General features: G+C 39.9%; 1 protein-coding gene across 2 annotated transcripts in view; it reads left to right on the plus strand.

The window, feature by feature from the left end:
* Window positions 1-1,032: 1,032 nt before the first annotated feature.
* Window positions 1,033-24,264, plus strand: part of LOC133511223 (kinesin-1 heavy chain) — a 49,060-nt gene continuing 25,828 nt past the window's right edge. The window contains exon 1 of one of the 2 annotated variants that reach the window (XM_061839949.1): window positions 1,033-1,490. In XM_061839949.1, coding sequence (XP_061695933.1) covers window positions 1,365-1,490 — 126 coding nt within the window. In that variant the 5' untranslated portion in view covers window positions 1,033-1,364. The remainder of the gene's footprint in view (window positions 1,491-24,264) is intronic. The other variant, XM_061839948.1, reaches the window with a different exon arrangement.

The raw sequence follows: 24,264 nt of genomic DNA on the forward strand, positions 1-24,264 counted from the left end.
GTTGTTTCTTCAGTGCCACTGTCTCTAATCCGTACATCATGGCCGGCCTCACCACTGTTTTACAAACTTTGCCCTTCATCCTAGCAGGGACTCTTCTGTCACATAGAACACCAGACACCTTCCAGCAGTTGTTCCAACCTGCTTGGACCCGTTTCTTCACTTCCTTACCACACTCACCATTGCTCTGTATTGTTGACCCTAAATATTTGAAGTCGCCCACCCTCGCTATCTCTTCTCCCTGGAGCTTCACTCCTCCTCCTCCTACCCTCTCATTCACGCACATATATTCTGTTTTACTTCGGCTAATCTTCATTCCTCTCCTTTCCAGTGCACACCTCCAGCTTTCTAATTGTTCCTCAGCCTGTTTTGGTATTTGTTTATTTATTTTAATATAATTTTATACTTTTTTCCATTTAATTTATAATGTCATTGTAACATTTTTTAAATTAAACTGATGAGTTAATGCCGTAAAGGGTCAATTGTTTGTGTTTACAACATTTTTGGCATTTAATTCATAACAATTGTGGTGGCATGGTGGGTAAGCACGTAAAGCGTTGGCCTCACAGTTCTGAGGTCCGGGGTTCAATCCCTGGCCTTACTGTGTGGAGTTTGCATGTTCTCCTTGTGCCTGCGTGGGTTTCATCCGGGCACTCTGGTTTCCTCCCACATCCCAAAAACATGGAACATTAATTGGACACTCTAATTTACCCCTAGGTGTGATTGTGAGTGCGGCTGTTTGTTTCCATGTGCCCTGTGATTGGCTAGCAATCACTTCAGGGTGTTGTTATCCTGTTGACAGCTGGGATAGGCTTCAGCAGTCCCAGCGACCGTTGCGAGGATAAGCGGCTAAGAAAATGAATGGATGAATTCATAACAATTGTAACATTTTTTATTTCGACTAATAAAAACATTTTTTCCCATTTCTTTCTCCCTAAACAATCTTCATTTAACAATATGTCAAAGCTTACTTACAATTATGTTCAATATATTCAACCAAGCAGACAACAGCAACAATCGTAAAAGCATCGCCAGGAGGGTGTGATGTCATAGCCAGCTCCACGCACCAGGGTGGGGCGGGGGCGGAGGCGAGGTGGTGGCCAAGCAGCAGCCAGCACTCCATCAGCTAAGGACTCATCCACCGGCGTCATGGCTTCCTAATAGTCGTGGGGGACTGAATGAGAGCGAAAAACAAGCCCGCTTGTCTCCAAGGCCCTGACGCGCTATAACCCTTTTCCCGCTGAACCAAGGAGGGGGGGCTTGCTCGCCCAATATAGATTTTTTTTGTTTTTTTTTTAATTATTTGTCGAAATTTGAGTGTTCAACTCCCCCCCGACGTTTGAAGGCAAGCACCGCGGTGGTGGAAGATGGCCGATCCGGCGGAGTGCACCATCAAAGTGATGTGCCGTTTTAGGCCTCTCAACAGCTCCGAGGTGACCAGAGGAGACCGATACATTCCCAAATTCCAGGGGGAAGACACCGTTATCATCTCGGTGAGTCTGACATCGTGGACGGTGGCTTTTGTTTTACCTATTAGCCGGGGCCCCCGGGCTCAAATCAGTACGCCATTTTAATTGTCTCGCAGCTTTACGGTAAGTTAGCCTTTCGTTGTTAGCTCCGAACCTTGACCCTCCAGGCAACCGGCGCCCAGGGAACTGTCACTCGGATTCAACGTCTACAATCCGATATTCGGTCCACAACGTCTGCTATTTGTCACTTCTAAATGTCGCCCCATTTTCGGCTAAGTTAGCCTCAGCCACGGCTAACCAACCAGCTGTCAGTCAACAAAGCTTCCCAACACTGTGCCCGGTAGTTAGCCACCTTAGCTGGCTAGCACACAGCCCATTTGGAAACAAATGTACACTAAACAACGTGCAGGGTGCTCAATTCTGAATGCCAACCGATTGTAAATGGTTGGGGGTGCTTTGTCTGATTGTGGCTAAAACAATAAGCTATTACCCGGCCTTTACCGGTCTCGACATTTATTTAATGAAAAGCTTAAGTCGCACTTAGTTCCCCCGGCTTCTTCACTTAATAACTTGTATTTTGTGTTAAATTGATGTATTAGGTCTCCCCCAAACAAAACAAATAAATAAAACAAAGTGAAAAGGCGATAATATTGATTTATATTAACGGGTGACCTATGAGGAGTCGTTTGCTTTTTGACGCAGGTCTGCTGTCACGTGACGCTGTATCTATATAAACTACTTGTGAATCGAACGTGCCTTTCGCGGTTTTAACGCTCTTATTGATAGAAAATTACTTTCGAGTCCATTTAAATTCCACTTAGTATATTTTTTTACATCTTTGTTACGTCTTTCAAGCATGTTGGTCCTTCATATAGTTACCGGTAAATTGAACGCAGTCTGATTACGTCACACATAAATTAATTGGCGCTAGAATGCGCTTATTCTTTTACACAATCTTTGGAGTATTTTGGTGACTTTATTGTAGAAAAGTCAATGATATTGAAAATACTGGATTAACAGTGTTCATGAGATCAGTTCTAGGCCATGTGTTTTACCTGTGCTATTGTGTGTGTGTGTGCGTATATATATATATATATATATATATATATATATATATGAACAATTTTGCGATCAAACTAAAATATGGTGTATTTTAATCACTTTAACACAACACATTTAACACACCTTTCGATGATCTTGGTCTGAATATACCTCATACTGAAGCAAATGTTTAAAAAAACGTGAGCCCTAAAATTGTTTGTACTTGCTTATGTTCATAGTTCAAACCCAAAATATACCCCGTTAATTGAAGCAAGGCATATATTTTACTTACTTCAATGCACAGTTTGTTTTAATAGAAATAATGATGATCTCGCCTCAGTTTACTAAGAAATTTCCTTGATGTGAGTGAAATGGACACGTTTGGTGAACACACAGCCAATATACTCACGGCAGGAATGAATTTCAGAAAAGCACACAAGCTCTTCAACAGCTTGGTCTAGTTTTTTGCATTTACGTGAAACTGGATAATTTCCTGTATACACCTGGTGATCTTTCTTCGCGCTTACTGCCCCCCAACAATGTAATTACAAACTCATTTCACAAGATTAACAGTAATAATATTTTGCTTACAGATTTTTTGGGGGTTTCAGAAGAAAATGCACCCCAAATGGGAGAAAGTTGGTGTGTATGTATCTTGTTCAACGGTCAGAAAAAATACAATTACAGTACTACTTTTGTAAGAGCCATTTTATTATGTTTTTAAATGAGTGTTTACATTGTCATTTTTAAAAAAAAAATGCATGGAATGGTAGCCTTTTGCGAGTCCTTTTCTAAGAGGCCACTTTTACAAAAGTGATTGATGATCGAAGTGGAAATTCTTGACCAAAACCAAAACAGAGAAACTAGCACTCAAACTGAAATTGTAAGAGGTTTTCATACAAAAAAAGCAACACAAAGCACTTACTGTCTAAAAATGAATGAAACCTGCCAATTATTAATTATTAAACTATGACAATCATTAGTACAATTGCATTTATTTTATGAGGGAAGAGCTGTGAACTAGAACAATCTGTCTGAATCTCCATATTTTTCAAATTGTCAAGAGCCCAAACTTTTTTTGCCCCAAGATAATTTTTTTCAAGCAGCCAACGTCCTGCAATCTATTTTTTTATTTTTTGGGGGGAGGGGGGGTAATTTATATTCTATGCTTTGTATGGCTCAGTCGTGCTTTTCCCAGCTGTTTACATGCTAATAGGAGTTTGTCAAGCACAGAGATGAGAATTCAATGGTTTTAAATTGTACGTATCTAAAAAGTTTGTAATGAGCCAATCTTAAACAACACTGCATAATTACCGTAATTTCTAAAGTATAATGGGTCCTGAAGTATAATGTACACCCCGAAAGTTGACCTAAAAATAGAAAACCCTTCTACCAAAGTACAATGTGCACCATCAATTTGCTGCTATCCATATGCTCAAAACATTAGGAATTAACTGTATTTATATTTTGTTAGGTTTGTACTTGTATTATTTTTCAAAAAGATGTCCGTACAACAATCATTAATAATCATTGTGCATGTTCTGAAATAGTGGGATTATAATCTCGGGACAGGCCACAGGACACGCTTGTCCTGGTTCCTGCACTTGTCAGAACAGAATCCCTCAACTAACTAAAATAAATGCTCAATGATGGCATAACATTTTATTAATACTGTTGATAACACATATTACAGTCTTAAATACATAAACAAATTAAAACTGTTTGACTTAAACATTTTGCATTACATATTTGTGCATAGTGCAGTTTATCCTCTACATTACACATATTTGGCCAAGACTTCAAAAGAAACATCTTACTCATCTCCAATCTGAAAAATAGCCATCGAAACTGTCTTTGGTGCATCAGTGTCGAACTCATCAATGACTTGGTACAGTTCCCGGTGGTTCCTTGAATCATGAAAAGTTATCCTATTTCGCTCCCTCAGCATGCCATCCTCTGTGCCATCCATGGCGTTTGTGAGGAAACATTTTTTGAATCCCAAGAGTTTTGGTTCCACAGCGTAGCCTCTCTCCCTCCATTTGGCTAAAATCTGTAGCAGCTTTCCTATGGCTTCAGGTGGCTATCAAAACAACGTGAGCTCAAACTTTGTAGTAACGTAATGGGCACATTTAAAAAAAAAAAAAAAACAACCATTTCAATTGTGTGCGGTCTCCCTTTTTTTTTTTTTTTTAAATGTGCCCATGACGCTCGTATTACCTAGTTTAAGCTCAACGTTTTTTTGATACCCACCTGAAGCCATCGAGGCGAGCTATCATTGTTTTGGACTGCCGCACTACTTCCCGGTTGTTGGCCTCATCGGCACGAGTGTAACGTTAGACATCAAATACCATATCGAAATGTATATGTATACCTTTTTTAACACTCTATGGAACTGTATTCAACTATACAATGTGATTGTATTTTTTTTATTTTTATCCATACCTAAATATAATGTGTTCTATTAACTTTTTGGAAAAATGTGTGCATTATTTTCGAGAAATTACAGTAACAGTGTAAATTTTTTTTGTCGTTTACCTGAGTTTTCCATTCTGTTTGGAAGTGGTACCTTTTAGTCTTTTTACTTGGTCTAGCTCCCCCCACTTATTTTTATACTCTTAAGTTTAGAAGACAAAAATTGGAGGCCAACCTGCTAGTTTGCTATAGTGGCGCGATCTGCACATGTCCAGTGATACATCTCAGAAAAAGCCAGGATTGTTCAAACTGACTGTCAGTCAATCGACATGACGTGATCGATGTATTGGGCTCACCTGACTCAAGCAACGGTGCCACCCCTGGTCAAGAGCATTATTGTGGGACAGTTATTGCAGTATGTTATTTAGTACGATAAAATTAGCTTTGCATACTATTCAGTTCCACAAGATGATTATTATTGTAATTGTTAAATTATGAATTCAATGTTTATTTTAGTGTAAATAAGGCATCAACATTGTCATGGCAGATTCATTTGTATCCAAATGTTTCACATGCTGCTTTTGTATTTCCTGTATCCAATAAGCTGCTAGAATGGTGGAAATTCCCCATTGCTGGACTAATAAAGGTTATCTTATACTCTGAATATTTAATATATTGGTTTACTTTTAAATTTGCATACCGTTTTTCTCAATTGGCATAGCAACGGTCACATACCATTTAATTTTTTACTTCCGGTTCCTGGGATATGTAGCAGTCTATTGTGCAGGGGTGTTGAACTCATTTGTGCTGCAGGGCTCATTGTCGTTATGGTTTCCCTCAGAGGGCAGTTTGACTGTGAAACGCTAAATGTTTAATTGCCTCCTCATATTTGGCGCGTTACATAGAAAAAACAAATTAATGGTTAAATATTTTGAAATTAGAAATCAAGGATAATAGTTCAAATATTTTTGAAGTTAGTGTTAAAATGTGATTTTTCTCAACCATATCATTTATTACATATGATAAATTTAAGTTTTGGTAAGGATTTTAGCAGGAATCATAGAAGTTCATGCACATGAATTCCCTTAGCAGGCCACATAAAAAGATACTGTGTGTTGGATCTGGGCCCTGGGACTTGAATACCTGTGCTCTAACTTTGTGTATTTCAATAATTTCCTCATTAGTCACATCCAAGTCTTCTGTCATGTGACACTGGATCATATAGTTCCTTTAAATCCAAAGGTGTTTTTTTTTCCTTTGAATAAATTATCATCATCAAGCTAAATTCATATTTTATTCAAAACATTTTTTCCCGACAAAAGGTTTTAAGTATTTTGATGATTATAGAGATGGGTTTGGATACTAGGACTTTTCTCCAAAAAATCTTCATCTTCCTTTATCAGACAATGCATGGAAATCACAAAATTTTGAGATATTTGTAAATCAATTTTTTTTCTTGACGTTTCCTGCATTATTTTAAAAACATTAGGTGCCTCTAAGTTATTTTTGTGGATTTTGGTCCTTTGTAAATTGCCTGCCTTCATCTTAAATGAGTGTCACAAAATCTGCCTCATTAGAAGTAAAATACAGTGTTGCCCTGTTATTCGCGGGGGTTACGTTCGTTACACCCCCCGCAAATAACGAAAATCTGCGAATTATGGATGCAGTATTAATACACACTGGTTACACTGTCAACATGCATGCCAGCACGTTTTGGTGGTGTTCACGAGCCAGTGAAGAACAATTGCATTTCATATCTAAGCAGAAGAAGCTTACATTGCCCTCCACACCACCTGTGTTGGCAGGTCATTACTGAAGATGTTGTACACACTCACGATGTCACATCGAAACTAAGATTATCACGCCACAGAAAACAGATTAGCATAACTAGCAAATAATAAAATAAAAGAATGAGTCAGAAAATAATTGACACAAAACACGCACTTTAAATGTTATTTACCTCCTCCAAGCATGCTTTGCGTCACTGCTGGCACTGAGAGTGCCACAAAGCAGGGTTAGGTCTTTTTTAAGCTCTCCATGGTAGTCCTTGGCTCCTTGACAACTCTTCTGATTATTCTCTGCACTCTTCTGTCAGAATTATTGTGAGAATCGCCTGATCGAGGCAAACATATGGTGGTATGGTTGGCTTTCCACATATAAATTATGGCCCCATTTGTGCTCACTGGAACAGAAGCGTTGACATGCACCTGTAACCAATGCCATTGTGTGGTGCAACAATTAGTTTGCGATGGTTTTAAGACAGCTCTCTGACCCATTATGTGTCTTACTGGCAATGAGACATTTTTGTAGTCCGTCACTTAAAACTGAAGTAGCAGATATTTATTTGCTCTGACAAGGGGCTGGATTGCTGTTTGATTATTGATAGATTTTAGGTGTTGTCTTGGCTCTCCATGCCTTTTCGCACATCTCTTCATGTTCTATACTTTTTCCGTCATTTCACTTTATAACACAGCTTTATTATTTTCTGATCTCATTTGTTCTACTCTGTTTGTATGGATTACTATTTTTTTCCCCCAAATTTTGGTGATTTCATGTCAGTAGCAGGTTTGGAAAGATAATTAGTGTGGAAAAAAATGGTGACGTTAAATACTTATCGCACCGACTGTATGTTTATCTTTTTCTACTGCCTAACAAAATAAAGCTTTTGACTCTTCTTATTTGAGATGTACCTCTTTAAAAATAAGACTTTTCACTGCAGTGTTTACATGAAGAATTGTCTATGCTGAGTTGAAGTGTCCGAATAATAGCACACTTGCAGTCTGCTCCCCTTAGACATGGCCCGAACTGGGCTTGTCCATCGTAGCCTGCCCCATGCTGCTGACAGCCAGCCATAGTGTCAAAATGCCAATGTGCTTTTTGACTGGAGCAAGTGGTGTGTGTGTCTGCTTAGACAAGTATAACACATGAGCTGTTTGACCAATCACAGCTGCATATAGTCAAGTCAGATGCTAAATCAGTCACCCTGGCAGGGGAAGATCATTATTGTTCAGGGTTTAAGTCAAGGATGGACAGGAGTTCTGCATCACTTTTTAGTCCGCTTCCTTTAGGAAAATGTGACACAATCTTATTTGTGGAGGCTAAATGAGTGTCCACGCTTTGTATTTGTGAGTTATTTTATTTATAAAAAAATGGGCCAAGAGTATCAGACAATGACTCACATCCATCCATTTTCTGAGCTGCCTAACCTCACTAGAGAAAGGCTGGAGCCTATCCCAGTTATCTTCGGGCAGGAGGCAGGGTACACCTTGAACAGCCAATTGCAGTGCACATAAAGACAGTTAACCATTCACACTCACAGTCACACCAGGGGCAATTTAGAGTCTCCAGTTAATGCATGTCTTTGGGATCTAGGAGGAAGCCAGAGTGCCTGGAGAAAACCCACGCAGTCATGGGGAAAACATGCAAACTCCACACAGTCGGGGCTGAGATTTGAACACCAGTCCCTAGAACTGTGAGACGGACGCTCAAATTGAAGATTGACTTTGGTGTATGATTACAGCCCTAGTTTATGCTTTGATTACCTACTGAGCAAATAAAATGGGGCTTTAACTGTGTGGGTGTGGCATCCAGGTGAAGCCATTGTGAAGAGCTGAGCTATCGTATTGTCTTCTGCCTAGCAACAAAGTCCAGCGAGATTGCTTCTTGTGCAACTTGAACCCTATCACCAGCAATGCCATCAGGAACTCCTTTCACATGAGCTTTCTCCTCCTTGTCTCTGTTATATTTTCATTTTTAGCATGTAATTTCATTCGAGGCCATTGTAGGTAGTAAAACCAGTAGTCACTTTTGACAATGAGTATTTGAAACAATGGATGCTGCGCAATTGTCTCGTCTGTCTGGAGTGGCTGATAGCAGCGCGGCATGTCGTCAGCCGGCAGGTTTATATGCAGGTAGTGAATGATCAGCCTATTAAGACAACAAGCAGCATTTGACACCCGACTGCCTGTTTACCAGTGATTATATAAGGTGTAATGCCAGTCAAAAAGTGTACGGTAGTAAAGGCGCTGTGGAATACAAAAAGTCTTAGGTCAGCTACTGTATAGGTCCCACGTTTACATAATAGAACAGCAAATAGTCACAGTCAGGTATAGTTCAATATTAAACTATTTTACAATAAACTCCGTAGACAGGTTGTGTATGAGTGGGTTTGAGGATTTGGATAAGTTTGTCAGGTCAGCGCTCGTGCGTAAAAGTGTAAAGTTTTAACACCTGAACCTCACTTCTCCCTCCTTATAGTGAAAACAATCATTGCGGTCGGCTGTTACACAGCTTTTTCCACAATGTAATGATGGCATTAAAGGAATAATAAGCATTTTTTAGCAACATCTCTGGTTGAAAAAATAGGTAGAAATGTAGAACTGCTATTCGAAAGTTCAGTAATCAAAACGTCATCTTGTTTCATGTTCAAGACATGAATAATTTAAATGCTAATGTAGCCTGCCCATTTTAAGCAGAGTGCATCAGTCCGATTTACTTTCTGCTTTTAGTGCTGACATTCACATCACGGCCTGGTGATTGTAGGTGAGATGTACTGAGACACACACCTTTTCTAAAAGCTCAACTTTCACCTTCTCAGTCTGTATAATATTCCCCCAAAAATGAGAATCGGATGTTTTGTTTTTGTTTTCCCCCAAAATTAAGACAAGGCTTTGCTTTTTGTCAGCAGTGGTTTTGACCTTGGAACTCTGCCATGGATGCCATTTTTGCCCAGTCTCTTCCTTATTGTTGTGTATTGAACACTGACCTTAGCTGAGGCAAGCGAGGACTTTATTTTTTTACACAAGGCAAAGTAACTTTTGAAGGTTTTTCCTTTAATAAATAAAATAATTTAACGCTTTACTCGGGTTATATTTGGTCCATTTACATTTGTTTGATGTTTAACATGTGGCAAAACTTCAAAAGTACAAGAATTTCAGATACCAATAATTTTAAAGGCTAACCTGCCTTCTTGACACTACATATTGACATTTACATCATATTGAAAAATGGTCATCCACACTGTACTACAGACAGTGATGTCATATCTTGTAGCTTATGGTACATGCAGACACTGCTGCCTTTATGTCATGAAGTCACCTCCACCTAGCTCAGTGGACTCGATGACTGAACATGGTGTTTAAGCCTTCTACTTCTTTAGTTGAATATTGTTTACCCTGTATGACCATTGGATCATGTGTCATCATAATTGTAATGTCAGCCTGATGAGGAGCTAAAAAAATCAGGAAAATAAAGTCATCAGAATTTCTGGGATCTTAAAAGACAGAAAAATATGTCCTGAATGTCTGGCAGATACAGGGTCCGATGCTTCTAAGAGGTCTGTACTAGTCTTTTTAGGTGGTGGCCTGATGAGCAAAGTTGTGGTGGTCCTGTCAGAACCTGTACTAGCCCCAAACATTCATGATGCCGTTCATTAAGTTAGATATTTTATTAGTTTCGTTATCCTGTATTATTACAACTCCTTTAAGAAATCATTTGCATAAACCAAATTCCAATGAAGTTGGAATATTGTTAACAATACAATGATTTGCACATCACATTCAACCAATATTATTTGAATACAGTAGAAAGACATTTAATGCTCAAAGTGATAAACATCAACTTGGAATTTTAGGCTGCAATATATTCCTCAAAAGGTAGGACAGGGTCATGTTTACAGTTGTTATATCAATTTGTTTTAATCCCATGCATTTTTCGAAAGAAAATTCACTCCCAGTCACTTTCAACAATTTTGACTGATGTTTCAAGGCACACAGAATATTGTGTTCTATGGCTATAAAAGACATGGCACCCAACAAATGAAACATTAGAGTTCCAGCATTCCCAAAAAGGAAAGGTTTATTTCTACATTTTTCCATTCTGGAATAATTGGTGGTAGAATATAGGTAAATCTGATTAAAATCTATCCCTGGCAACACGAAAACAGAGAAAATTAGCTTTTTGTGAAGATGCATTTTAAGTATAACTTTGACACTAATTTTTTTTTTTGTGACAGTTCAAACATCTAGACAACTTTACCACAATATAAATGACACAAAAAGGGTGTTTTGACATAAAAATAACAAATGATTTACAAATGCAAAATCACAAGCTATGTACCATTTTCACATTTGGAGTTGAAATTTGCAATAGGAACTGAACAGTGCATTGGAAGTGTTGAGTGTGTGCGTGTGGGTGTGCGCACGTGTGCGTGGGTGTGTGTACAATTTTTTTTTTTCATGTGGTATACAATTAAACAGGTGCTCTTGTGCAAGGGCACAATACATGCACTTCAATAAGTTGTGGTCTCCATTACCCTTGCAATGGCGCAGGCAGACCCAGCATTTTCTTTGTGGCCTCAGCTTTTTGTTGGTCCGTTTCAAATATTTCAATTTATATTTGTTTAATTTGCCATCAAGCCAACTTGGTGGGTCACATTTGTAAGGTGCCCAAATTTGTGTTTCTTCTTCCACATGATGATGACTGGGCGATTCTGACCGGTCGGTCCATGCTGTGTCGAATGCGCCACCTCTGCTAGTGGATGAGTCATCTGTAATGTATATGTCAGGTTCACCAATCAGACATTCATTAAACAGGACAAAAAAGGAAGCAAAGACACCAGTTCAAGTCTCGCAAGGAGAGAGGAGAGGAACTGTCTGGTACAATTCACCACTGCACTCTGATTATCCTCTCCTCAGCACCTCTATTTATTTAGTTTTAAGACGCCCCTTATTTACATGGATGTTACAAAAAGGAGACGGCAAGCAAAACAGTTGGAAACAAGGTGTACATGTTTGTTCATGTGCGTGTGCATGTGTGGAAGATTGCTGAATACATGTGTGGTCATCATTTCTTTAATAGGTAGCAGTTCTAACAGTTCTGATGATTAGACGTTTTTGTTCTTGCTATCTCCTGCTAGGAGGCTGCCACGTTATCGAGAGCAGAGCAAAGCATTTCTTTATTGGAAGCAGATGTATGATAATTATGATCACAATTATTCTTACATTTCCCACCTGTTTATCCTAAATTTGCTACGACATTTTCTAGAGCAGAGCAAAGCATTTTTCATTGCAGGCAGAAGCAAAGCATTTTTCATTGCAGGCAGAAGCAAAGCATTTTTCATTGCAGGCAGAAGCAAAGCATTTTTCATTGCAGGCAGAAGCAAAGCATTTTTCATTGCAGGCAGAAGCAAAGCATTTTTCATTGCAGGCAGAAGCAAAGCATTCTTCATTGCAGGCAGAAGCAAAGCATTCTTCATTGCAGGCAGAAGCAAAGCATTCTTCATTGCAGGCAGAAGCAAAGCATTCTTCATTGCAGGCAGAAGCAAAGCATTTCTTCATTGCAGGCAGAAGCAAAGCATTTCTTCATTGCAGGCAGAAGCAAAGCATTTCTTCATTGCAGGCAGAAGCAAAGCATTTCTTCATTGCAGGCAGAAGCAAAGCATTTCTTCATTGCAGGCAGGAACAGTTACTGAATTCTATTTACAATTATTTTTATATTATCCTCCTGTTTATCCTACGTTTCCTCAAATCCTCACATCATCTAATAGAGCCCCCTTTTGGCTTTATTCTACATAGTTACACTCAGAGGAAAATATAGCACTAATTACTTTTAATCTTCTGGATCAGAGAACAGGTCTGGAATAGAAGTCATAACGTCATCATGGTGGTCAACAATATCACTGTCATTACCCTGTTGTGCCAATAGTGGATATATTTCTGCCAATTTTGAATTTTTCGGGGCAATAGCAGTGGTTGTAAGTTGGTTAAGTGATTCCTTTATGCAGGGAATACAACAACGTCCACACAATGCAAGAATAGGTGCAAACAGCTATAGAAACTAGGACAGAGAACACAAAAATGTTTAGATTTGCCAAAGTTATTCTTTTTTTTTTTTGCCCACCACTCAGACCAGGCTGATGTGTTTACACCAGAGTGCTCCTTCATCTTGTGGTTCAGGGTGCGGAGGCCTTGAATGGCCCTTGTGAGTGAGCCATCAGGTGCTGTGATATTTGGATTAAACAACACTGGTCACTGAACATTGAGCAGTTGCCACCCTTCTCGGCCAGGAGCATGTCAACCGCTATGCGGTTCTGAAATGTCATGAGTGAGGTTTCAGCTGGTTCTTCCCTTATGGCAATAAAGCCCGCTTCCGTATAATTACCTAGTTTCTGTACACTGTAATGTATGTAGTTGTTTCTGTCAATGTTTTTATTCAGAGTTATCCATAACAAGATGGATTCCCATCCTGCAGCAATCTTTCAACCAACTTATACTCATCTGGTACGCCATTGTATGTCGGATTTCCATCTTTCCAAGAGGACCTTCGCCTTCGGGAGAACCCAAGGGGAGGTCCAAAGATGGATACGGCCAATTATGTATCCTCTGCTTTGGATGAAAACATAGTCACAGATAAGAGCAGTGATACCAGTACACACGTTCCTGCTGCATTTATCAGTGTGTCATACAACTTTTGACCAACACACCACCTCCACACATCGCTGCATGAGAGCAGTAGGGCAGTTTGCAGATGGATATCATGACACCGTGTTTTGTTGAGACTTCCCACCTTAAAATCTGTCCCTGTAAAGCTAACACAGGAGAAATTAGCCAATGCAACATTAGTACAAAATATCAGTTTATCATTTACTGCCTTGTAGTTGGATAAACACTTTTCCATTTCTGACAAGTGGTGTTAAGAGTTGTTTTAGTCATTACCTCCACGGTACACTGTGTTGGGATTTCTGTTGGAATGACATGCATTCGTGGCCTAGGGCCCATGCATGTGATGTAACTATAGTTTACCTTGTTCGCTGCATTCTACATTAATAACAACCAGTTTTTTCCCCATTTGTAAATAAATAAATAAATAATATTAAAAAAATGTTCCTCAGGCTTTTTCGGATAAAATACTCCCTCCATAGTATACGTACTCTTTTGTATGGCATTCGGGTTTAAGGTAGCATTAAATTGGCAAATGGTGAAAAGAAAATGGGGGTTTCCTTTAGCAAAAGCCCATAGATGGAATCCCCAGCAATTAGACTCTGCCAGGGAATTGAAAAAGTGCTTAACTGATTCATTGGGAGGCACACATGGAGTCCTCCCCTCATGCCTCGGTGACTCCCGCATAGTTGTTTACCAATTTTATTTGAAATGAGGTTGCGCCTCTTCATCTTATGTGTGGTAAGCATAGTTGACTGAGTATAATTATTGGTACTGTTATGTATTTTTGTTAGCTTTACAGGTGTCCAGTAGTAGCATATGAACAAAAATATCATTACGGCCGTCAATGTTGCAGCCCAACATGCTATCATATTATTTCGACATTTTGAAGTCATGTCGACCAAGTCACCCCTAAATGAGTCAAGTGTCTTCTTCACCGGCCTTCGGGTAGGTTCAGATACTATAAATCTGCACCCACCGTATGCTGGACTTTGCTCACCTTTCCCTTTGGGTGACTCAGCTGAGATGACCTTTTACAATGTGTAAAGTGTATCCACGTGTTTCTTTCTGCTATTTTGTCCATGTCATTCAGCTCTGTGTTCGGGTAAAACTGCATGTACAGTAGATGTTAATTCATAAACGGACATAGGATGAATAGACAAATGGCAGTAATAAAGTTATTAAAGCACAGTAACTTACTTTTTTTTTTTTCTGATGGTGTAGTGCAGCGATGTCAAACTCATTTCTCTTGCGGGCCACGTTGTAGTTCGGGTTTCCGTCAGAGGGATATTTTGAGTGAAGGCAGCGTGGGATCGATACCCGCTCAGTGATGGTGTCGACATCTGCACTGCGACTGGCTGTTGACCAGTTCGGGGTGTAGTCTGCCGCTGCCCGAAGTTAGCTGGGATTGGCTCCAGCTCTCTCTCCAAATAAATGCAGAAGGGTTGCGTCAGGAAATGCATCCGGCGTAAGAAAAAATCAAAACGACAGTTACTGCCGCACCACCATGACAATGGCAGAAAAATGGTTTTACACATCAATGCTGATAAAATTTCCCAATTTGTTTTCAGTCCTATCAAATCGATGCATGTGAAATTTCCTACTGACACGCCATTAGAAAACAATGTTTTTTGTTCTTCAAAAGAAGTTAATGGATACACAGAATCCCCAACTTTTTTTTTTTTTTGCATTCGTTATCAATAAATAGCACTGGTATTATATCTGGATCCGCGCAAACAACACAATCTTTTGGACAAGTTTTTTGTATGTAATTATCCAATTTGGTCTCTGGTCTCAGATTGTATAAGACTAACCATCTGAGCTTTAAGAATGCCACTGTTTGCTTTAAAACATGCAGTCGTTCCAATTCTATATTCTTCAAATGGTTCATTGTTTTATTTTGCTCTCCCAATGGCAGAAAAAATTGCTTTTTGTCTAAATCTAGCAGAAGTGCGCGATATTAACCCTTGAACTCCCTGCCGCTGTGAGAAAGTACTTTGCTGCCATCCAAATTTGTTGTACTTCCACACCATTTAAGTGGCAACATTTTCTCAAGTCTTCCGTTCCCTGGACGAATTATGTTACATCAACTTTATGAGATGTGATACCTTTTATGGCTGTTTTCACATCATCTTGAGTCCAGTTTTTTGTTTTTGTGTGTTTCTCTTATTTTATCCTGCAGGTTAACTATATATATTTTTTGTGTGTATGTTGAGCTGGCCAGCAAAGTCATATTGTTATCCACAAATTTAGATGTTTTATTTTACAGGGATGAGAACTTTCCGCCGATCGGCAGATTTCCGACTTTTTCAGACCAAAATGACCATTTTCGAGAGAAGCGCAAATCCGTTGAGAAAATTTCAGGGGGGTAGGGTATCGTGCGCCTGCCTCTCAGTGGTGGGCGCCGAGCTGCAAGTTCAGCTTAGTGCTAGCACAAGCACGACTATCATAGGCCGTTCTAACTTGCTCGGTAGTGTATATTTTCATTTTGCGACATAAACATTAAAACTTGTTTGCGGCAGATTACTCGATTGAACAACAGAGTTATACAGTATAACGATCCAATCGTGTTAGTGGTTAATCGAGTTTCACCATTGCCATGTACATGTGTTCTCGGTTCTCATAAATCGCAGTGTAACTTGTTAGTTAGCCAAGTAATGGTGCGTGGGACTTAGCGCAAACTGAGCGATGGTGTGTTCCAAGTTTTACGATGGCGAAAGTGTTAGGAAAAAAAGGATAAAGATCGAGCGAGGGCAATTGACAAGGATGCTGGAATCAAAAACTGTTTTAGGTGGGCATGGCTGGAAAATATCAGTGACATATGTAAATAATTGTATATGAACTATTCATTGAAATACTAAAAACTTTGAATTGATTAAATTCTTGAAAAATATGGCTAAAGCAGCCTACAGCACATATGTGGTAAGGTAATTTTTATTCATATTGTTCTTAAAACTTGTGCTTCATCTCTACACTATACTAATTCTATGAATAACTGACTGCATGTCAAAAAGAAAATATAATGGTGTATCCATATTAAACAGTGAAAGAGATTGAAAATTCATTCTGAAGTTTGGCAAATGATGAAACTCTTATATGTAATGTGCTTCAAATAAGTACAATAATTCAAGCATTGAAGAAATGAAACTGATATTTGAATTTTTGCTGTACTGGTAGAGCACCAAACAAGGGACATTTTTTCCACAAATACAGTTAAATTCAATGTTGAAATTAATGGTTTTGGGGCTAACAAATTCGCCCCCTTGGCCCACAATGGGGCGCTGCCCCTGCACCCCGCTGAGGGTCTTCGGCCCCCACACCTCCGGCTACTTTTCAGACTTTTTTCTCATTTGGCATTCTCATCCCTGATTTTAGTAGGACATTGGCTTTCTACATACTTTTAGTCCTTACACATTAGTTTTTTCCCCCCAGATGTTCTGTTTTGACTGTTTTGGTATCAATCACCTATTTTGCTATTTGTTTTTCCCTTGTTGGAGTCAGTGGTTCACCTAGGGTGACTATACTGACTTCCCCCTGAACAGGGTGACAATTACGTTCTGTTTGAGGTAATAATTCTCAAGCTTCTACCACAAGTGGCGGAGAATTCTTACCTTTGCATCCTCAAACAGTTGTCATTCAATTTCCTGTTCAAATGAGGTAGCGAACCTCCACTCACACTTTTACACATGCACACGTTTCACGGAGCTCACGTACAGCACACACCTTGCCCTTTTCTCAGTTTTATAGACTAGTCTACTCGATAGGGACTAGTATTCTCGAGGTTTGGTTCTGCCGCAGTCACCCAGACGCGCATTCACTCATTCCTCATGAGTGTGGGAGTTTCCTACTCACCAGAGATGCCTTTACTTCCTTCGGCTTCTCGTCAACACTCAGCTTCCAGGCGCAAAGTCGAGGCCCAGTCCTGGAAAGGGTCTCAAGTGCCGTGGCCACAGTCTTTGCCTGGACGTTGACTCAGCCCCTGGAAACATCAGGTATCTTGAGATCCGGCTCGAAGGACCAAGTAAATGTCAGGTTCACCAATCAGACATTCATTAAACAGGACAAAAAACGAAGCAAAGACACAAGTTCAAGTCTCGCAAGGAGAGAGGAGAGGAACTGTCTCGTACAATTCACCACTGCACTCTGATTATCCTCTCCTCAGCACCTCTATTTATTTAGTTTTAAGACGCCCCTTATTTACACGGATGTTACAAAAAGGAGACTGCAAGCAAAACAGTTGGAAACAAGGTGTACATGTTTGTTCATGTGCGTGTGCATGTGTGGAAGATTGCTGAATACATGTGTGGTCATCATTTCTTTAATAGGTAGCAGTTCTAACAGTTTTGATGATTAGACGTTTTTGTTCTTGCTATCTCCTGCTAGGAGGCTGCCACGTTATCTATAGCAGAGCAAAGTATTTCTTTAGTGGAAGCAGATGTATGATAATTAATGATCACAATTATTCCTACAGTACAGAAATGCGCAATTACCACAAAATATTGTTATAGCATTACAGTGTGGATGTTCCCTGTAACTCACTCACTCACTCACTCACTCACTCACCTTTTCAATTTATTATACCGTAATTTCCGACCTATAAGCCGCAACTTTTTTCACATGCTTTCAACCCTGCAGCTTATGCGGTGATGCGTGTAATTTGTGAATTTTTTTGTAACTGCTGCAAGGGGGGACTCAAGCAGAAAAGGTGCTGAGGAAGTGACTTTTGCTGGTGTATGTGTATATATATATATATATATATATATATATATATATATATATATATATTTTTTTTTACTGGCCCTGTTAGCGCTGCGCTAGCATTAGCACTGTTCTTGCGTGTTGCTGCTGTGTTACTGCCGACTCAGTGATTTTTAACGGTATGTTTTTTTTTTTTTTAACCGGCCCTGTTAGCGCCGCGCTAGGGTCTTACTGCCGTTACTATTGCTTCTCTGTGATTTAGGTATGTTTTTTTTTTTTTTTTTTTAACAGGCCGTGTTAGTGCTGTGCTACCGTGTTGCTACTGTGTAGTTGCTGCATTTTTTTTTTTTTTTTTTTTTTTTTTTAAACCAGTATGTTCTTTTACCAGCCCTGTTTGTGATACCTTGTTGTTGCTCTGTTAAACTAAGCTAAGGTATTAAAACTTTAAAAACTGTGTCTTTCTTTGTAAATATCTCGTGTTACAATGTGGTTTTCAATGTGGGCACATGCGGCTTTTACACGGGTGCGGCTTATGTATGGGCCCAATGGCATTTCCTTTACAGATGTCCAAAGTGAGGGTTCTAATCAGCTACGCTCTGTAGGCTGGGTAGAACACTATATTATTTTGGTGATTGTTCAATCATGAACTAGCAGTTATTTCCTTTTTCGGGAGGGTTTGGTTGGTAGAATGAGACTGTATCCAATAATCAGATGAATCTGGATCGAGCTTTGATTCACTTGTATGATTCTCGTGGTCGTCGTCAGAATCAGCTTGGTTAAGCACGCAGCCTGGGGGAATTTGGAGGTTGCTCAGTGGTGGTGTGGTTCTTTTTTTCTCGCCGTGTGCTGAAGTCTTTTTTTTTTTTTGGTTTGTTTTTTGACTAATGTAACCTTCGTCGATAATGACAATTTCTTCCCAAAACACTCCACAATTATCAGTTGTCCTTGCTTTTCCATGTTCTCGACTTTCCATGACCTTTTTTTTCAATGCTGATTTTGCATGCAGGATCTCCCGTTTGTTTTTGTCTTCTGCACTTCTTTCCTGGATTCTTAACAAATAGAATTCTCCCAATTAGTCTCCGCTTTTATATGAAATGAACTTTTTCCCCCACAAAACATGATTGTGACGTATACAGCTTTTTGTAACTCCCGCCATGAAAATCCTCTCAGGACTTTGGTATGATACGATTCTTTTAGTCAAGACATAGAACTACGTCTTTGGTATTGAATGAGATAACATTCAATATTTTTCCGAGGAGGCATTTCATAATCTGAATTTTTCCTTACTAGAGATGTTCTTAATTAGAGATACCACTGTACTTTGTATGTCACATGAGTTGACGAGACTGAAAAAAAAAAAAAAAAACACTGCTTCTGGTCTTAAGAAGCAACAGTACTTTTCATTTGTTACAGTAGTACTAATGTCACTCACAATTATGGCTTAACTATTTTGTGAACCAGACTATGACTTCGACTTCCACAATGGCTGCTGTTCACATCAATCCAATTTAAGTGCTAGTTATGTTTCAGTCTAGTTCACCAACCAAATGACAGGCACATGACCTCACACATTTTCCATTGGGATTCTCAGGCATAGGCATTATCACTTGATAAGTGAACCCAGCTGATTGTCGTGCCGATGTGGAGCCCATGTTGGAAAGGTTATTACCATGAAGGCAACAGCAAGCTACTTGTTTACATTTAGTTTATTAGCGTGTACACGAGCTAAATAGCTAACTACCGTATTTTCCGGACTATACGTTGCTCCGCAGTATAAGTTGCACCAGCCATAAAATCCATAAATATGAAGAAAAAAAATGTCTCACTGGAGTTCAAGTCACATTTTTTGGGGGAAATTTATTTGATAAAATACAACAAGAACAGATGTCATTTAACATTCAAATGATGAACAATTTAAAATAAAATAGTGGCAACAACAGGCTGATCAATATACTTACGTTACATGACACAACTGTAAACGTGCCTTGTATGTTAACATAACATATTAAGTTATTCCAATAACTATTGCATAAATAACATACGAAGAAGTTTACCAAAACCATCCATGTCACTCAAAATATCTGGAAACTAAAATCCAAACAAATCTTCGTCCTCTGTGTCAATTCTAATCAAGTCCACCAACTCCAGAGGTAGACGATGCGCTGCTTCCTCTTCTACGTCGCTTATGTCAGACTCATCATCAGTTGCAGTTACAACAAGCCTATTCCATCCTTTCTGAATCCCGACAGGATGGTTTTGGTTGTCACGGAAGCCCATGCTTTGTCGAGCCATCCAATGACTTCCCAGAAAGTTGCATGGCGGATTCACCCGGAAGCTGGGCTCTCGCAATGATGCAAACAGAGTTTGTCCTAATGAGGTTGCCGTAGACCACAGGCTTTGGGTGGAATGCCGATAGTGTCGGAACAACTACGTAATTATGGAAATGCTTTTGACAAAGGTCGCGCAAATAAAAAAAATTAGGTGTACTGAAGTTTTCAACAAGAATGGACAGCCTTTGTGGAAAGGGAGGGTTCTTCTGTATCTACATTCACAGATGGGGAGTATGCCAAAGCATTCGTCCTCAATGTTCCCAATAAACATTTTGCCAACTTCGCATAAAAACAAGATGATCATACAAATAAAAGACATGCCTTTGTTGGCAAGAACTGTTCACCATCAGACCATCATGATGGCAAATCAAATTGAATTACGTTCACGATAGACTGAAGTCTCAATGCCTGCATGAAGCTTAATGTTACGATGTATGAAGCACCAAAAGTCGCATTCATGGTAATGTCATGTCATCATTGGTTAGTAACATCATAATGTTATTGAAGAAGATCCGTCCACGTCCACCAACTCATTCCTTCTTTCAGAACATAACAAAAGATCCCCGTCATATCGCTCGTCGCCACAGTTATCCACCGTTTCACTCGACGTGGAGGTGGGTCAGGCCGGGAGGCTGGCTGGCCCAGGCTGTAACAGCACTGGCTGGGAGGAGAGAGGTTCTGAGGGGTTCTCTCCTTCAAAAAAGAACTTCAGTCTCAGAAGGGACATGAGAAAAATCCGAAAATCTTTCTTGTTCTTCTGCCATAGCAGGTGACACGTCGTCTTCTCAATGGCGACTGTCCCAGTGTGACAGTGTAACCTTACAGAGTAAAAGGGTGACAAAGTGATCACTCCGCTTTTACAGCAGCTTCATCTCTTATGAATCGATTGCACTTGTCATTGACCTAGTAAATTTAACAATCCTTGTTAGGATGGTACGGATTTGTTTTTATATTAAACCGGAGTTTATCAATGACTAGATGGATGTTAATGTCGTTGACCATCGATCTTTAATGAAGTTGAATGGTAAAAATGAGAACTCATAAGAATGACAATGATAGATGAAAATGGAAGTTTAAGTATCTAATAAAATGATAAAAAATTGTTCAGATAACATTCATTACTCGACAGTTACTCCCGCCAGTCACGGGGTACGATTGCAATGTTAAGGCAAAATTCGATGTTATTTGAACATAAATCAATAAAAGGAAAAATTATTAATATGATGATACTGATGGTAAGTAGGGTGAAGTAAATGATAAAAGTAGAAAAAAGTAATGAAGTAAGATTAAAAGCATTACAAAATTGGGAAAGTATACATTTTTGAGTGAGCCTATTAGGGGTGATCAAGCCCTATGCGGCTCGAAGCCTAATTTAGTAATAAGGAATTTTAGGATTGATCAAATTGTCAAGTCAACTTGCCCTTCTTAGGTAACCATGTAATATCGCTGGTATTATCCTGCCATTACCTTATTATATTAATTGATTTACTCGTGCCCAATCGAAAATGAAGAAGTCAAAAATAAGCATCCCAAATTGCTCAAAGACTTTTCCCCGCCAGTTTTCCATACGACTATTACTCCCTGCAGAAAGGCCCGTCTCTTTGTCAGCGTGAAACGTACAAAGAGCCTCGGACTTCCGTATCCAAGGTTTTTTTTTTAGCTTTTGGGTGGTGGACCATTCTGGGAGGTGTTAGCTTTACATAAGCCCAGTGGGATGTACCCCCTTTGTTATTCTGTCAGGCACCTTTCGCCATCGCTGGGTAGTCTTGTCATGCCCCTCTTGGCTCACTCTCAAAATAGGGCAAGGCGCCCGCAAACTCAACTGTCACTTCCCTTTTCATCAACAAACAACAGGTGCATCCTATAGATAGAACCACAAACTTGCATTCAGTTTCACTCTAGTTCTTAAAGTGGGACTGTCATCCCGATAAAATTTCTAAAATAGATTTTGTAATGAAAAATACATATAACAGTATTCACTTCAATGTCTATATGAAAAAAAAAAAAGTGAGCGGTGAGCGCGTCATTCATGCACAAAGTTGCGCAATTGAGTGTCCCTCGACATCCAAGTGGTCGCCATATTAGTTGCGTCCTCTGTCCTTGACGTCATCGTCACTTCCGCCGTTGAAAACGCGCAGTGCCTGCTACTTTGGAAGCCGAACAACAGAGATATTCGGATTTTTCTGACGCCCCTTCTGACACCGAAGCTCTTTTCGAAAAGGACAACACCACACAACCGAGTGAAGTTACCGGGGCAATATTACGCTATTGTTTTGAGCCCTCAGGGCAATTTTACACTATTGTTTCGAGCCATATTCAGATGATATCTGATCATGGCCAAACCGCATCCTGTCCGATCTACTTCCACGGCGGAGATGAGCCATCGCGGCTCATCGCAGCCGGCCGGTGTGGCTTATGACAGAGCCGAGCGGTGCTGCTTTAGGGGTTTGCTCACAGTTGCTTTATGCGCGCACACAACTGAGTAACGCATTCTCGGCTGGGTTCTTCAGAGCCGCCCCTGTCGCAAAGCCCGACGGGCAGCCTTCGCAGAAGCTCTGTGACCGCCGAATGCAGCGCCTCAGCCAGTGTGGCTGAGTTTCGGCGCCGTGGTATATAAGGAGGAGGTGGAGCCGAGCTCTGCTGCTTTTAGGGGTATGTTCAAAGTCACCGCAGTACGCGTTGAACACTATCAAGACAAAGCTGAGTGAGACGTTGGCTGAGCGACACGCACATCAACACATTTCATATGCGGATCTTTTGCTACGTTATGAGAGAGACCGATTACGTGGTCTGCCCCAAACAATTATTTTTTTTAGTAGCTGTATACAGACCTAACTGTTATTTGGAACCCACGAAGCTCTCGTCCTCTGCACCCGTGGAATCCATTTTTCACAACGAACAGGGTATCTTTCAAACTTAGGAAGGGTAATTCCATTCTCCTGAGTGTTCAAGCAATGTCCAGCAATGCAATGAACCGGCATTTTGGCTAACACGAAGGAACAACGAGCTACCTTCCCAGAGGTAAAACGAATGGAAACAAACGAGTCCACGAGGGGGCGTCGTTGTCCTTTATGTCACTTCCTGCTTCTTCTCGAAAGCAAAACCCTGAGAGGATTTTCATGGCGGGAGTTACAAAAAGCTGTATACGTCAAAATCATGTTTTGTGGGGGGAAAAAAAACACATGGGACCATATTGGCTGTGGGTTTTTCATTCATAATATACCAAAAATAATCCGTTTGACGACACTTGACCTTTAAGCAATAGCGATAAATGTATCAACATTCTTGTGAATACAATTCTCTCATGCATTCAACAGGCTTGTTCTCGTTGGTCGCACATCGTGTGTTGCCTTGTCTGAGAGAGACAGTCATACACAGGTTATATTCTTTTCACAAAGCAGTTTCAAAGCATCATATTCTTCACTAATGGTTAAATGGAAAAATAGTAATAAAAAAATATCAGTTGCTTGCAAACATCCTGTGTGGTAACTCAAAGGTGTCACAGGCTTCCTGTTCAGCAACCCAGCGATGCTGCAAACATCCTGTTTGTCACTTGCAGGCAGCTGTGCTCCGCCGTTGAAAAACAGTTGAAAACCGCAGGGTGTGAACAGCTGCTGAAATGCATCCTGTTGATGTCTTTATGTCAAAAACATGATGTGAATACAAAGATGTAAAAATAATTGGGTTTTTAAGGTTACTGACTTTGGTATATGTATGTAATGCGGTGAGATGCTAAGTGGGAAGGCTACGTTTATTAGAGAGACCTTTGCCGTGCTGGTGATCCAATCAAGTACAATTTGGTTTGGCGACATCTGGTGTTCAATTTGAGAGTTGGTTCTAGGGCTCAGCTCAACACATGAACCCGAGCCACACAAGCCA

Source organism: Syngnathoides biaculeatus, chromosome 13 (genome assembly GCF_019802595.1).
Source record: "Syngnathoides biaculeatus isolate LvHL_M chromosome 13, ASM1980259v1, whole genome shotgun sequence".
Lineage (NCBI taxonomy): Eukaryota > Metazoa > Chordata > Actinopteri > Syngnathiformes > Syngnathidae > Syngnathoides > Syngnathoides biaculeatus.